This window comes from Pelophylax lessonae, assembly GCF_965119305.1.
Source record: "Pelophylax lessonae genome assembly, chromosome: 2".
Taxonomy (NCBI): Eukaryota; Metazoa; Chordata; class Amphibia; order Anura; family Ranidae; genus Pelophylax; species Pelophylax lessonae.
In genome coordinates, this window is record NC_138769.1 from 493,138,722 (window position 1) to 493,156,404 (window position 17,683).

A 17,683-nucleotide genomic window follows, 5' to 3' on the forward strand; every position below is an offset into this window, starting at 1 on the left:
TTCTATTCTATATGTGATAGGGGGGTCATGCATGGTCTTAATTCGATCAGTATGACATTTCTCATCCAAATATATACTTATTGTTAACATGTCATGTTCCCGTCTACATTTATGAATCGTGTTTGTATTGTTACATTTTTTAATGAACAGAGCTGCTGCTGATTGCTATTTACGACTCCCATTAGTTCTGGTTCTCCCTAATGGATTTGTTCAATTTTACGACAGGCCTGGACAGAATAACTGCCAGGATTCAATTAAGATAAGGCGCTTTTGAAGTGTACCAGCAAGGCATTCCAGGAATTACACGGGGTGGGGAGGAAATATCACCGAGTACACATTTGGCCTGTCAGACTGAACAAAATGGCTGCTCCTGAACAAAATGGTTGCTTGCGACAGCTTTTGTATATCCAGTGCTGGGTATCATTACAAGCATGATCCCCTCCATTCGGAGACTGGGCCACAGGACAGTATACCAACATGATAATGACTCCAAGCACACCTCTAAGACGATCACTGCCTTACTAAAGAAGCTGAGGGTAAAGGTGACTGGCCAAGCATGTCTTCAGACCTAAACCCTATTGAGCATCTGTGGGGCATCCTCAAACGGAAGGTTGGAGGAGCACAAGGTCTCTAACATCCACCAGCTCAGGGATATCATCATGGAGGAGTGGAAGAGGACTCCAGTGGCAACCTGGGAAGCTCTGGTGAACTCCATGCCCAAGAGGGTTAAAGCAGTGCTGGAAAATATAGGTGGCAACACAAAATAGACACTTTGAGCCATTTTGGACAATTTCACTTAGGGGTGTACTCACTTTAGTTGCCAGCGGATTAGACATTAATGGCTGTGTGTTGAGTTATTTTGAGGGGACAGTAAATTTACACTCCAGGACTGGGTTTCCTTTATCTTTGGTGGCATATATAACTTCCACTTTATTTTTGCAACCAAGTTATCCAAAGATTGACATTACATCTTTTAGTGGGGTAAGTTCTGGTAATCATGTACATCGCATTACCCCATGCTTTTTCTTTTCCCCTGCCATATTATTTGGGGAGACTGTATTTATCTATTTTACAATATAACCATACATTTATTTATTATTTTTTCATATTTCTTTCAGATCACATTTTTTAGCTCACATTTACCATACTGCCTAATGTTTTATTGTCACGTACCTGGTAGGTAGAGCCTGAATGTGCGGAGGAAGGCCTCTCTTACACCTCTGACTCAGAGCCCCTGATAGAGTAAACAGGAGGCACAGAGTGCAGAGTAGCACGAGTGTCGGTGGACGTGCAGGCTGCAGGACTGCTGGTAAAGTAGAGTTCCAGAAGGAGGCAGGTGTCCTGGGAGTAGTTGGACCAATGAAGCAACTTGGAAGCCTCAGGGAATACTGGAAGATAAGCAGAGTCAGACAAGCCGGGTCATACACAGAGAGATCAGATCAGGTACAAGTGAAGAGACTGGAGAATGGTCAAAGAACAGGCTGGGGTCGGTGCAGGCAGAAAACTTGAGTAGTCAGAGGCAAGCTGGGTCAAGATTTCAGGAACAAACACAGGTAACAGTAAGCAGGACTGGCACGGAATGCTGTAGACGAGACAGCACTGATCCTGGGAGCAGATCCAGCTTAAATAGCCCTTTTGGCGCCTAAACTGTCATGAGGTGTGCTGCGCACATTAGCATGCGCACTAACATTCGCATCCTGGCGCTTCTGCATTCCCCAATGCGCCAATTAGCGCGCGCTAATGTGTTGGCGTTTGCTAAGTGCATCTCTTCTTTGGGAGATTTGAGGGGCAGGACCTTGCCTGCGGTTGTCAACTTGTCTTCTGGCAGGACCTTCCTGACATGGCCCCCTCCCAATGGGCAGCTTCCGGATGCCCAACTGTGCCATCTTATCCGGGTGGGACTGTTTAAAGGTCTGAAGGAGTCTTCTGGCGTGGATGTTGTTTTCGGGTTCCCAAGAATTATCCTCGGGGCCATATCCCTTCCATTTGATTAGGAACTGGATTTGGTTACCTCTTTTCCTGCAGTCCATAATTTCCTCAATTTCATATTCCTCTTCTCCCTCTACTATCGTTGGCTCGGGTGGGCCAGAGTTTCATTCTGGGAAGGGGTTGGGAGAGGCAGGTTTCAGTAGGGTCACATGAAAGACTGGGTGGATCCTAAAGGAGGTTGGTAATTCCAATTCGTAAGCCACATTATTGATCCTTCTCTTTACAGGGAATGGCCCCACAAACGTAGGTCCCAGTTTTCTTGACGGACACGCTAATTTTAAGTTGGTGGTGGATAACCACACCTGATCGCCAGGCTCCAGAATTAATTCCCCACGCTTTTTCCTATCAAACATTTCCTGTAGCAGCTTATTGTTGGTTTCGAGGAAGGTTACTGTTTCTAGCACAGCTGGAACAGAGCATTCCAGGAGAGTGCTGGGTAGAAATGACAGGTGGAAGCCGTGGTTGGCAAAAAATGGGGATTGCTTGGTAGCAGAGTGGTTGGAGTTGTTGTAGGCAAATTCAGCTAGAGGAAGTAATGATATCCAGTCATCTTGGGAAAAAGAAGAAAAGCAGCGCAGGTATTGCTCTAGGGTTTGGTTGGTCCTTTCCGTCTGACCATTAGTTTGGGGGGTGATAGGCCGAAGAGAAGGATAGTTCAATTTTCAGGGTTATTGAGAGGGCTTTCCAAAATTTTGAGGTGAATTGAACCCCTCGATCGGATACAATGTTAGCCGGGATTTCATGGAGCCTCACTATCTCCTCGATAAAAATCCGTGCTAGAGCAGATGGTGTGCCTTTCATAGGAAGAAAATGTGCCATTTTGAACAGCTGAACAACGACTACATAGATGGTTGTGTACCCTTCTGAAGGAGGGAGTTCCAGGCATGGCACAGGAGATCGTACAGGCATGGTACAGCCCCTGCATTTCCTAAGGAGATGTAGTGCTACGGGCATGGTACAGGATATTCTCCTGTACCATGCTTGCAGCACTGCATCTCCTGTACTATGCCCACAGCCCTGCATCTCCTGTACCATGCCTGTACCATCTTCTGTGCCATGCCTGTACCATCTCCTGTACCATGCCTGTACCATCTCCTGTACCATCTACTGTGCCATGCCTGTACCATCTCCTGTACCATGCCTGTACCATCTGCTGTACTATGCCTGTACCATCTACTGTACCATCTCCTGTACCATCTCCTGTACTATGCCTATACCATCTCCTGTACGATCCCCTGTACCATGCCCACAGCCCTGCATCTCCTGTACTGTGTCCGCAGCCACTGCAACATGCTCGCAGCCCCTGTTTTGGGTCTCGTGGTTGTCCAGTTGGGTCCAGTAGCTACTGCATTTCCCACCCTAGACTTATAATTGAGTCAATACGTTTTTCCATTTTTTTGTGGTAAAATTAGGTGCCTCGGCTTATATTCGGGTCGGTTTATACTCGAGTTTATACGGTATATGTGTAGGAACTGAAGTAGTTAACTATATATAAACTAAATATAAATGTTCTTACCCAAATTTTTCTTTAAATTACAATTTTAAATTTAAATTAATATTTATAATAAGTTGTTCAGTTGTTTCACCTTTTTTTTTGCTGTTCCAGCAGTGTCATTATAGCAGTCAACTTCAGGATAGTTTAAATCCTCAGTAACTCTCACTATCCCAGCCAATGCAGCATTTTAGATTTGTGTAAGCCCCCACTGCCTCATAAACAGGAGGTTTTGTAAAATACTACAATAATTAATTTAGCAGCATGTACACTCATATGTAATGCTGCCAATAATGCCTTAATACCATCACACTATTTATTAGATAAAATATTTATTTGAACTCAATTTTATATCACTTCTCAAAAAGACCCTACCAACATGTGTTTACCATTTCTCTATGAGAGAGAGCATATCTATATTAACAGCCCATGTGAACAATGAAGCCAAAATTCTGAAAATATCAATGAAATCACAATGTTCTTCCAGCATCAAAACTAGAATCTCTCAAGTTTGGTTTGTCAGACTTTTGGCATTTGAGAATAGACCCTTTAAATGGCCATTATATTTTGGATATAGAGTTGAAATAATCTGTGCAGTACCATTTGATTATTTCTAACACAGGTATCTGTCTTTATCAACTGCCATAACTTCTAATCCTCTCTCCAAAACAGCAGACCTCAAGTCACTCCCTCTTACAATGGGATTTACTGTAAGCTATTAGCTCTCATAGCTCCCACTGGCTTTCCCACTGGAAGTATTTCAGAGAATACAACCTTTAACGTCCTTCCCTACAGCCTAAATTTATAAAATGATTCTTAAAGGGTAACTCCACTTTCGTGGGGGGAAAAAGAAATTGCAAATAAAAAAATAATAATATAGTATATACAATTGTGACACAAGTCATATTGTAACTCAATGTTATTAAAAATGTATTTTCCTTTTCAACCTGCATTCCATTTGAACCTGCATTCAATATTGCATTGCAATTTACTCCCCGATCCCCCCTAAAGGTGCAAAATGTGGAACCGGAGGGGGGGGGGGAGCAAACAGATAAGCGGAAGTTCCGCTTTTGGTTGAAACTCCGCTTTAAGTAGTAAACTGTTGCTTATTTCAATTTTGCACCCATTAAAACAAGTAATAACTATTTGTTTCCTCTTGTGTTGCAATTTTTTTTGTGACCTCATTATTATCACAGCAAGATTCATTTTCAATTCGATAAGTTTCATTGAGTTTATAACAGTTAAATAAATGTAATGCAGAGAAACGCCCAGTATAATAAATTATAGAGTGCTGTCAGAAAGTGCTCATGCATAAGATATTTTTTCACTTAGAGGTATCTGAAAATTTCTGAACAAGATAGTTTAGATTTCTTTGGAAGGGTAGAGCAAAGGCCCGTGCAAAGATTATGTCATTGAATGATACCATTAGTAAACCAAATCTTATGGGTTTTTAAAGTCCAGTGGAAAAGTAGGGGTTGTATAGGATAGACTGGAGGTGTAGATGGAGGATCTATTTTCCAAAAGGATTTAGTGTATATTTAAACCGGTAATTTTCACACATCATTTTCTTTTACTTCTGAAAAAGCAGTTCTCTTTTTCTCAAAAAAAAAAAAAAAAAAGGGAAGCTAAAGTAGAAAGTTTTATCAGGGTAGCATTTGTAATGTTTGCATTTGCATTTTTGCATTCACTTTTTTACTGCCATTGCATTGAAAAGGATTAAAAGTAAAAAAAATCTGGTGCAATGAAGCGTAAAATGTCAGTGTCTGCTTTCTAAGCAACATGCACAATTAACTATTATCAATGCAGAGAGACCAGAAAAGGGAAATAATAAAAACTGGACAAGGACCCTGACTGCATTTTACAAAAAAACATTATTTCAACTTGTAAGCCTACAGGTTGAAATAATATAAGCCTATCTGTACAGTATCCATATGACCTATCTCACTTTTATTATACAATCTGTTTTGTGCTTTTGTTGTAAACTCCAATATAAAAAATATGTTAGATATATATTTATAAGTATAAATAGACAGAAAAAAGGGTGTGAGGATCTACGGTAAATGTAAAATGAACTACATGCATGGAATTTAAGATCACAGCTTTGTAATGAAAAACTAGACGCTTTCAAAATTGCTGCTGAAATTGGCTCTTTCATTTTTTAATAACAGTGGAAAATCAACAGTCCTTAAATCTCCAACACCTTGGTAGAAAGCTGCATAAAAACTGTATAGAGGTGGGATACTCAATGCTGCTTTACTTTTTCTTACTAATATTGCTTACATATTGCATTTACTAATTAAGCATGGAAGCACCAACTATGAATTTCATAATTTTGAAAGAATATTCTGAACACTTATAGATTTCACAAAATCATGTTTGTTGAACAAATAAAAATCTTTTCTTGATAATATATTTTTTTAAAAGTAGTTAGGTAAGACAATACTTAGTGATATATCAGTTCTGAGTATTCTTTTATAAAGAAATAATCTGAATACAACAATTGTTTAATTAAAAAGGTACCCTCATTTTTGAAAATACAACTTATATTTTAAAGATTACTATGTTTTTTTCACAACTGCACAAATTATATAATATTTTATGTCAATTGCATGCTTTTCTTAGCAATTCTAGACAGATGTAAACTGAAACAAATGTATAATAGGGTTTAACTGTATTTAAACATACTTTTCAAGTGAAATATCCAATGGGACCGTTGAATGTACACATTTAGCAGCTCACTAAATGTAATAGTAAGTTTTCAAGAAGTCTTCTAGTGCCTGGTTTCTGGTTCTAATCTATCTCTTAGATTGTAAGCTCTAACGGGCAGGGCCCTCTGGTTCCTACTGTATTAAGTTTTATTGTGATTGTGCTGTCTGCCCTTATGTTGTAAAGTGCTGCGTAAACTGTTGGCACTAAATAAATCCTGTATAATAATAATAATAATTATAATGCAATGTAAAAAAACATCATTCATTCTTTGCAGTCAGTTTAATGCATTTTTTGTTTTCATTGTCCAGACATAGCACAGCATAGGGAGTGGCTAGCTCTTTATAACTCTTTACTGATTTGTTAGTAATAGAAAAGGAAAGGCATCAGCAGACTTCGGCATTTTCCACATAATTGTTACATATCTGGTAGATTCGGTTTGATATTTACACGCAGTTTAAAGTCAAATTTAGAAAAAAATAACTGAGCAAAATAGACAAGAACAAAGAACCACATTAACCAAATAGAAGGAAATGGAAATAAAGAAATTCTGCTTACCTTCTACCCGGAAAATGGTTAGGTGAGGTCGGCAGTGGTATGAACCAAGGGCATTCCCTGCACAGTTCATCCACAACCCTTGGAACACCCAAGTAGCGGTAATCACAGAGCTAGCTCTGCTAGTCACTTTCCATTCATTAGACACAACTGCCCCAATTACAGCCCCCGTGCCAGAAATGCAAAATATCAAAGCAAAAATCTGCATTCCAGACATAATAGATTTTTTTAAACTAATATCAAATAGGCATTAAACAGTAATTTTGCATGAATAATAGTTAAAAGCAGGTGCTCTGCATTATAAGCAACTCGATCAAATTACACCTGCTACAAAAACATCAGATGCTTGTAAAACATAGTTTTCTTTGCTAGAGGTAGCCAGCCATGAAGAAGAGCAAAGTACATCCCAGTGGGGGGTGTTTCACCTAGGCGATACAGGCTAACACCATTAAAAATTAATTAATGACAACCTATATATTAGTAATAGGCTGATCATATAATAATATATTCAATTAGGTTTATGTCGGAATTTATAAATCATTCATTTTTTTCCATTTTGTGTACACATGTGGCTTCCACCATTAAGAATTTATATTTTACTAAATAAATATGAAAACCAAGACAAGGATAATTAATTGTGTGGTGACAGAGTTCTCAGCCATGGTGGTCCATTTAAGGACACAAATGATATGGAGTTTAACAAGTGGTTGCCCTCATAGAAGATCCCACATTATAAGTGAATAGAAAAATACTGCTGCTAGAAAACACACACCAAAATATTTGAAATAAGGACTCTTTGGCAGAGCTGGATTGACACATCCTACTTCTTACACATTGATGGGAACCTGTAATGTATGAAAATTATTATGTGTTCTAATCATGATGAGTACTGTGCACTATGACAGTATGACTAGCAGCAGGAAGAAAGTTCAAAACTAATCTTAGAAAGTATTATATTACCGAACAGTAGCTGATGCTTGGAATAGACTTCTATACTCAAACTAAAAAGCTAATATATTATATATATGTATATGTTATAATATACATATTTTCTACTGTTTCTATGTAGAAAATACAGAGAGGTTCCAATATGGTATGCTGATGTATGTGTATAATCTGTAGTAAATCAGTTCATCTGTGTTGACTCTTAGGGGTTGATTTACTAAAACTAGAGAGTGCAAAATCTGGTGTAGCTCTGCATCGAAACCAATCAGCTTCCAGGTTTTTTACGTCAAAGTTTAATTGAACAAGCTGAAGTTAGAAGCTGATTGGTTATCATGCACAACTGCACCAGATTGCTCACTTTCCAGTTTTCAACTGTAAATCAACAACTTAGGGTCATATCATCCATAAAAATCCACAAAGGAGTGGCACAAAAGAGGTTAATTAACACCTTACCTACCGCCCATTGCACATTTACTGTAGCCGACTGGCTCTCCTGCTCGAACTGATGTAGCCCTACATCGGTCGCGTGCGTGGTGCTGAGGGGCTACGCAGCGGGATGCTGATTCACGGGCACCCACAATCGCTCCCTGCTGAGAGAGAAGGACGGTCAGCTATTGTAAACACAGCTGACTGTTCTTCTCTCTGAAATGATCACAGATCCTTCTATATAGGATCACAGGTCTTTATGATCATTTCACAAGCCCATCCCCCATGCAGTTAGTAAACACTCCCCTAGGCTCACACTTAACCCTTTGATCACCCCTAGGTTAACCCCTTCCCTGCCAATGTCATTATTACAGTTATAGTGCATATTTTTAGCACTGATTACTGTAGTGATGTCACTGGTCCCCCCAAAAGTGTCAAAAATGTCAGTTAGGGGTCCGATCTGTCCGCTACAATGTCGCAGTTCCGTAAAAAAAAAAAAAAAAAAAAAAAAAAAATCGCAGATCACAGCCATTACTACTAAAAAAAAAAATAACTAAAAATGACATAAATCTTCCCCCTAGTTTGTAGACGCGGTAACTTTTGCGCAAACCAATCAAAATACGCTTTTTACCAAAAATATGTAGCAAAAAAAAAAATTGACCTAAAAGGGCAGGCTGGTTGTGCACAAGTCGATTGATAGTGTACAACCAGCTAGCCCATATATGGATTGGATTTTGTCCGGTCCCTACTGAACCAGCCAAATTTCGAATCAATGTATAGCCAGCTTAAGGGTTAAAGAAGCTAAGCTTCTTGTATTATATGTTAATGAGAGGAGACTCAATCTGTCCTTGGGACAGATTCACTCTGACACTTTTCAAAAGTCAGCCATGAAGACTTCTCCTGAGAAACACCTAAACGGTAAAAAAAAATGGTTATTTATAAATATATTTGTATTTTTTTTTTAATTTTTTTGGCATTCTGTGTGAATGGGAACACATAACAAAACATATAGTGGGGCTTTCTCAAATCTGACTGCAAAAGTGGAAAGAACTGATTCTGGAGAGCTGTGGTGATTTAGTTGGAGAAGTTGGATCTTTCCACAGTGTGGAATGCACACCTTTGCTGTCATTCTTACACTTTTTGTTGGAAAGAGTCGTATCATGTAAAAGAAACACTGCTGGGATTCCCTCATTAGACAAGTTTTAACTGTTTTCTTGACCATAGTTCAAAAATCTCAGTTAGGGGTCTTTTGCCAAAAAATACTCCAAGACTCCAAGCAGCGCCAGCAGGTACCAGGTACCTGGGGAAACATACAATGTAAAAACAGCGGTGTTCTGTACCATCTTGTAAGGATCTTGTATCCCTCCTCTGGGTACTTACTTGCCAGGGAAGCTTTATGAGGAAAAATTTAAATAATGTCCCTCCATGATTGAGAGAACGTAGTGTTCAGGTCCCTTTCCCACGGATGTAGGAAAGAATGGTCCCGTAGAGCTCCCAGAGAGAGGCAATAGTTGCAACAGAGAGTGTCCCAAAGACTTTCCTGCAAGACGGGTATGTTCAAACAAAGATGGTTTTCTCACTGTAGTGTATGCCTCTGGTAGGGAGTGAAGATCTATGCTCAGCTGAGTATGACAAAGGAAGTCAGGGTTGTTTGAGAATTTAAGTTCAATCTCTTTGGTTTGTCATTAGACAATGATTGTTAGAGAAGTGCAGGAGTCTGAAGGATCCCTCCTAAAAAAAAGTGTGTCAAATTGAAGGTCCTGAATGCCTGGCTGAAACTCAGCTGCTCCTGGTATGGGGTCAAGGGACTGAGGTAAGGCGAAAGAGTGGTAGTTTTATTGAAAGTTTTGGTTATCTGTATAGTGGTCCCTACATGTGGGTGTTGTTTGACAGACATTGGGACGGATCCGTTTAGATGCCAGGGAAGTCCTGCCAGAGGAAGGTAAATGGTCGCCTGTTCTAGGAGTACCCCCAGTTTCCTATCTTGTTTTACACACCATTCAATCACTCTGATCAGGTAGGAGGCTTTGTGATATTTTGCTGGGTTTGGGAAATCTGATTCCACCTTGCACCTTGGGCAACGATAGGATGGATGCGTACAACCTTGTGCAAATTTTTTAACTACGGTAGGTAATTCCTTAAAAAATTCCCGTGGGAGCATAAAGGGTAACTCCACTTTTGAGGGGGGAAAAAAAGGCAATACAAAAAATATAAATCATAAATGTAATTGAATGTTAATAAAAATAACATAAAATGCAATGCATTATGGCGACCTGGAGGCGCTCTGTACAGAACGCCCTCCAGAAATGTAATTTCCTGCTTGTGTGATGGGCTTACGGATTTTCCCAGAAGTCTGCACTAAGATACAAATCAGATTTTAAGCATTCCCCGCAACATAAATGTCATGTTGGTTTGATACTCTCAAAGGGAAATCACATCTAAAGGCATGCAAACCCTGAGCCTTGCAGGTGCAGAAGCTGAATTATAATTATAAAACCACTCCCATACAAATTCACTCAGCATATGGACACAGACAAAAAGCTATTTCTTAAGACTTAAGCTGGATACAGACTATCCAACTTTTGTGGTTAGATTTCCTTCAGATTTACCTTTTCTATGTAGTGCAAGGGCCTGCCAAATTGCATACAAATTGAAAGTGTTTAGGTTTGACCTCATATTATATGGTTTTGATAAGTCTAAAAGGAAAAAGTCTTCAGAAAATCTTATAGTGTGTATGGCCCATAACAAAGGGTAGGAATCTGCAACAAAGTTTGTTAAAATCTCTGAAATGTATACAGATCATTTAGGGGGTAATGTTTTTTTTTTCTTAACAAAAGTGGAGTTACGTGTTAATCAGAAGTGCTTGAAGTAGGTATATAATCCGTGACATCATATTAATTTTGATGATGTTGGTATGACTGAACTACATAAACACCTCCCTATCCTATAGCTTAAAGTCTGATTTAAACTTGTGGGCCAGAGAAGAGAAGTTAAAGGAGTTGTAAGGTCTGAAGGTTTTTCTTTATCTTAATGCATTCCATCCTGTGTATAGCAGCCTCCCCAGCACCCTCTAATACTTACCTGAGCCCCACCTCTATCCAGCGATGTCCACGAGTCTCTCGGCCTTCCAGGACTCTCCCTCCTGGTTGGCTGAGACACAGCCGTGCAGTTGGCTCCCACGGCTGTCAATCAAAGCCAGTTAGCCAATCAGGAGAGAGGGGGTGGGCCGAACGGCAACTTTGTATCTGAATAGACACATGGAGCTGCAGCTCAGCTCAGGTGCCCCCATAGCAAGCTGCTATGGAGGGAGGGGTCAGGAGCAGCAACAAGGGAACCGAGAAGAGGAGAATCCGGGCTGCCCTGTGCAAAAACAACTGCTCAGAGGAGGGAAGTATAACATATTTATTATTTTTTTAAAAAATCCCAGACTTTACATTTACTTTTAAAGCAAAAAACCTACAAAGTTGTGTGGTATGTTTGTACCCAGATATTGAATATGAGAATTACCTAATCTGAAATCGAAATGTTGTAGGGTAGGATTGACCCATTGCCTCCATTTTAGTGTATTTCATTTTAAAATTGGATAGAGTTCCGTATAGCCGTAGCTCGTTCAATAGGGATGGTATAGAGATCAAGGGGGAGGTCTCGAAAAAGATTAGATCATCCACATAGGCAGTTCATTTATGCTCCCCTTCCTTAGTTGTGATGCCTTTAATGTCCAGATGGGCTGTGATCATTCTTAAGAAGGACTCTAGTGTAAGTATAAAGATGAGGGGTGACAGCGTTTCACGTTTTGTATGGGAAACGTGTGGGAGAATACATCATTGGTTTTGAGAGGTTATGAGATGTGTTTTAATAGCCTGAAGGCCAGAATTTTCCTAAACATTTTGAGATCTACATTTATTAGCGATATAGGGTGGTAGCTGGGGCACAATGATGGGTCCTTGCTGTCCTTTGGATAACAGTTAGCCTGAAGCGACACATCTGGGATTGTGTGTCTGTGCCTTTGCCACCTTACATCAGCACACAACGGGTTAACACATGTTGTGTGCTGACGTGAGGATAGGCCAGGAAAAGGAAATTATTGTAAGTATCGTATCTGATAACAATTTTCTGGTTTGCCGGCCCACCTCTTGTCAACACACAACTGGTTAACATCTGCTGTGTGCTGATGTGAGGATAGGCCAGGAAAGGAAAATTACGGTAAGTATCTGATAACAATTTTCCATTTTATTGATGCCACAAAGATGATTTCTGTTGGTTTCTGAAGCTGCATTAACAATACAAATATAATTATAACAAAACAAGAGTAAGGGTAATAACACTGAGCATCTAATTACAGAAGCATGACTGTTGTTAATGTATTTAAAATGGCACAACTAATAAGTTATTTTATATTGTTATGCATCAGGTGTCCTACTACAATCCCACATTCAGAATCCTATTTAATTGTCTGCTTAAATTTTTTCTAGCTGTTGCATTGGTGAAGTGCTAGGATCTAAGCAAAACACCAGGGGGAGTAAACATTTATATAAGCACCAGAATCAACCACTTTGTGTCCACAGCTATTTTTTAAATTTCCGCACACATGTTAAAATCTAGAAAATTATTGGAAAATGCTAGTATCCAAACAAAAAAATATTTTTTGGAAGTAGGGGTCCTGTAGAATAAGATGGTGGAAACTGCAATCTTTTATGTTGCACAATATTTACACAACTGTTTATCAAATCTTTGAATTTTAGTGCATACAAACACCATGTACTACTTAATTTATTGAATAAAATATAAAAGATGGGGTTGTGTCAAGCGAATAGATAATAAACACGCCAAGCCTTAAAATTGCACAAGTCCATGGCATTACTAAAAAATAGGGTACCCAAAATTGGCCATAGGTGATGCTTCAAAGTCATTACAGGTTTTAATCTCAGAGTAAACAGCAAGCAATGGCCCTAGAATTATTGCTCACACTCTGATATTTAGATCAATACTTGACATGTGGCACACTCTCTGTTTTACATACACCTGCATGCCATTTGTGTTTGCATGTGTATTTAATTCTTTATTTTATTACCATTTACATTTTTAACACTTTTTTTTAATGTTAATTTAGCTTTATTGCTGTCACAGGGGGCTAACAAGGCCCTTATGTTATAGCACTGGGCAGGTGACTGGTACTTTTGTGGAGTGTTGCGTTCATGCCAAATTGGTTCCAAATAGTTGAAAACCTTCTAAAATGTATAGCGGATGAAAACTGGTGTATAGAAATGAGAGGGATAGAGCTTCATGAGAAAATAAGCATGCAATTGTACTGTTTTGGATCAAAGTTACACTATATTACCAAAATATTGGGACGCCTGCCTTTACTGCCCTAGCCTGTCCCTATACTGCCCTATCCTGCCACTATACTGCCCTAGTCGCCCCTATACAGCCCTATCCCAGTGTCATATCATCCATGGGTGAAACGTGTTCACTGCACACGGGCCCTGAGGGGTGGGGGGGGGGCCCACTCTGCTGACACACACTGCACTCAAGGAGGCCCTAGGGCAGTGATGGCGAACCTTGGCACCCGAGATGTTTTGGAACTATATTTCCCACACTGCAGTGTAGTTAAGCATCATGGGAAATGTAGTTCCAACACATCTGGGGTGCCAAGGTTCACCATCACTGCCCTAGGGCACCAAGATGGGGAAGCGGCAACATGCGGTATGTCAATTAATTTGCATATAGACAAGGTGCTGTTGCATGTAAATCTGACTTCTTGATAAATGTACTTTAAGTTTTAATTAGAATGGGGCAGTTTTAGGGTCAACTGGCGCTTTATGTTCGCGGTCCTTAAACATATAGGTCTGGGGGATAATATGCTGCGCTGGATCACTAGCATATACTCAAATCCCACCGCACAGGTCAAGGCTTTCTCTCTGACCCCTTCCCCTTTGCAAATGGCACGCGGCAGGGTTGCCCTTTGTCCCCCCTCTTATTTGCCCTCTCGTTGGAACACTTCCTTTGCACTATACGTAGGAACCCAAACATCCAGGGCCTGACGGTCGGGGGGAGTCAATACAAGATATCAGCCTACGCTGATGATCTTTTTTCGTTGACGAACTCGACTGTCTCACTCCCGAATCTGCTACAGGAATTGGCTAAGTACGGAACCCTTTCAAACCTAAAAATTAATTTTAGCAAGTCGGAGGCAATGGGAGTGGGGGTTCCCCCTCCTCTCCTACGTACTCTACAATCGAGCTTTAGCTTCCGGTGGACCGATAGGGCCTTACACTATTTGGGTACTTTTATTCCACCTTGTCTGTCTAAGGTCTATGAATTGAACTCCCCCCCCCCCCCGATCGCGGAGACACGTGCCCTCCTGGACAAGTGGCACACAGGTCTCCACTCGTGGTTTGGCAGGTGCAACCTGCTAAAGATGAGCATTTTGCCTAAACATATCTACTTGATGAGGGCTCTCCCGGTTTGCCTGCCTGCCCGGTACTTCCGCTTGATCCACTCTCTCTTCACCAAGTTTATCTGGGCGCATAAGAGGCCTCGCCTCGCTCGGACGCAACTGATCCTGCCGAAAGCCTGCGGTGGACTGGCTCTCCCGGACATACAAAAGTATTTTCAGGCGGCTCATCTGGGCAGGGTGGATCGATTGGTGCCGCCATCAAGCGTCTAAACTGTGGATCACCATATTACAGGCATAGACAGACATCCCCCTTCAGGACCACTCTGGTGCCATCCGGACCTGCCATCACAATTGCGTCTTCACCCACTTCTGGGCACTACGTTGCAGATTTGTCATCAGGCCAGTGCACGGTACTCTCTCTCCTCTCTTCGCTCTCCGATTCTCCCCGTGATTGGCAACCCGAGGTTTCTGCCGAGCCTTACGTCACCCGACCTCGTCGCACTGGGTGCATCCGAGTACACTCGGGCTTCCCAATTTCTGGTCTCGGGTAGCTGGCCGAACCTGGAGACATTGTCGGCCGCTGACGGCCATTTCCGGATCACCTTCTGGTCTGCCTTACAACTTCACCACTTCCTGCACTCCCTCCCAAACCCTGCGGACTTCGCACACAGCCTGACCATATTTGAAGAATATTGCTTGGACGAGGGGGTTCTCCCACATACGCTTTCTTTGCTATATAGTCTACTAATGACCCCGTCGGATAGACCTCCCTTGTCGTGTCTGACTAAACGGGCGTCTGATCTACACCGCACCTTCACGCCATTGCAAATGCAGAACATTGTCTCGCTATCCCTTAAATCGTCTATCTGCATCAAAATCCAAGAGACCAATTTCAAGTTATTGACCAGGTGGTACTATACGCCTCACAAACTGCATAAGATATTCCCGAACTCGTCGGCAAATTCCTGGCGTTGTGGGGGGATGACGCGACTTTGCTCCACATCTTTTGGTCCTGCCCGAAGCTTTCAGCTTATTGGACTGGGGTCAGGTCTGTTGTTCAAAGATTCACGGAATATCCTATCCCGGAGGACCCGGCCTTCTTTTTGCTCCACTTATCGGATATGCCTGTGCGGCAAAGAAATTGGTGGTTTGTCACTTACTTAACGCAGCCAAGGCGTGCATTCCAGTGCTGTGGAAGAGCCCATGCCCCCCCATGGTAGCGGATTGGCTACGAAGGGTCAAGGCTATTAACAGGATGGAAGACCTGGTGCTGACATCGCATTGTAAGCGGGAGCTGTATCGTAAGACCTGGGAACTCTGGAACATCTTTATCTTTTCTGATGAGGGCGTTGCTCTGCTACACTCCTGAACAGTGTCGTGGGAGTGGTCTCCTACGTCAGGGACGACTTTATGATCCTCTAACTTCCTTCCGCCTTCTTCCCTCCCTTATGCCTTCTGGCTTCCCATATCCTCCCATCTCTCTCCCTCCTGTTCCTCCTCCCCCCCCCTTCCTCCCCTTCTTTACTCTTCTCCCCACCTTGTGTGTTTATCTTTTTATCTTTTTCTTTATGTCTTTCCCCCTTCCTTATTAAAAAGAAAAAAGTAGAGGGGTATGCACGGGGTGGACGGGCAACCGGATGGTCTATTTTATTGCCAGTCCTGAAATATCACTGTCATGATGCATATAAACTCATTGGGATTTTCATGTTTGAGCCTACTGGAAGGGGCAGTCATGACATTACATACTTTATACGGTTGTCTGGTTTCTTATGTTTATATTGCTGAAATGTTTCCATTTTGCCCCGCTGTATTCTCCTCTGTGTTCTAATAAAGTTATATTTGGAAAAAAAAAAAAAGAATGGGACAGTATTTTATTCTTTGATTGGTCCTGAAGGCAGGTGCCCCAATACTTTTGGTAATATAGTGCATATTGTCAGATGTTAGTGATATTTATATTGAAAGAGCAAATGCAATAAATATTTAATTCTTTTTATGTTGACATGTAATCATTTCAGCTATCTGTACTTGTTTTATATGAAATTTACGCAGACATTTAATTTTTGTTATATGGTGATAAACCTCATGCACTATAGAGAATATATAGACAATAGTATTAGTTTAAGGCAGGGTAATAAAGAATTTATCCCTAAACCCTTTTTTAAACATGAATGAGGTTCAAATTATACTTACAATTCGTTGAATTTTTGGATGCAATATTGACAGGTACTCATGGTTCACATGTTGTTTACAAAACATTTTAAAAGTTGAATGCACAAATATATATATTTTTTTAAACGCTAACTATAAATGTTGGATATAAAATATTATATTCACCTAATTTAGAAGCCATTTGAATAAATGACTTCTTTTATTAAAACACCTCTTTATTTTTTCTCCCAGGGAGGTGATCCTGATACATACTGTAAGTGCTGCTGCAGTGGTTCATACAATAGTGGTTCCCCCTCTGCTATTTCAAGTGAGATTTTCCAATTATGCTTCTCACTTTTACAATGTAGCTTTTTATATGAGGTGATTGATGCTCTCAGCGTCGATTGCACATTTGTTTGAAGAGCAGACTCCTGGATTAAAGGTCACAGCAATATCCCCCAGTCATTGAGAGAATTTTCTACTTAAAGCGATGAAGCTGTTGTGCATACAAATGTACCATCCTAACAGGTGAGCATATTTCAACTGAATTTTTTCACTGGGATGATGTGATTAATGTATTTAGAAAAGATTCCTAATTTTTGTTTTGGTCTACTGAATCAAACAATAATATCTTTTATATAATTTTAAGACATGGAATACAACCTCATCTTTTATATTTTAACCAAAAATGGGTATTATATTGTGTGGTTTTGCACTAAAATTCATTTTATTACACTTTGTCCTGAACATTTGCATTTAATAAACAGCTTCGCAAAGATCATGCAAGTCAAAAATTTCCAAATATCACCTTTTTATTCTACAGATCCTCTGCTTTTAGAAAATATATAATGTTCTAGAGGGTTTAAGTAGTTTTATTGCCAAAAATTAAGATTTTTACATGTATGCAAAAAATAAAAATAAAAATGCTATGGAGCCGAATCGGTTAAAAGGTCAAGTTTACTTCTTTTCTATTCATATTATTACACTTTGTCCTGAACATTTGCATTTAATAAACAGCTTCGCAA

The 17,683-nt window shown here is 40.4% G+C and overlaps 1 protein-coding gene across 1 annotated transcript in view; it reads right to left on the reverse strand.

The window, feature by feature from the left end:
* CLDN10 (claudin 10) overlaps window positions 1-7,119 on the reverse strand; it is a 50,666-nt gene extending 43,547 nt beyond the window's left edge. The window contains exon 1 of the mRNA XM_082245318.1: window positions 6,746-7,119. Coding sequence (XP_082101444.1) covers window positions 6,746-6,959 — 214 coding nt within the window. The 5' untranslated portion in view covers window positions 6,960-7,119. The remainder of the gene's footprint in view (window positions 1-6,745) is intronic.
* Window positions 7,120-17,683: the final 10,564 nt, after the last annotated feature.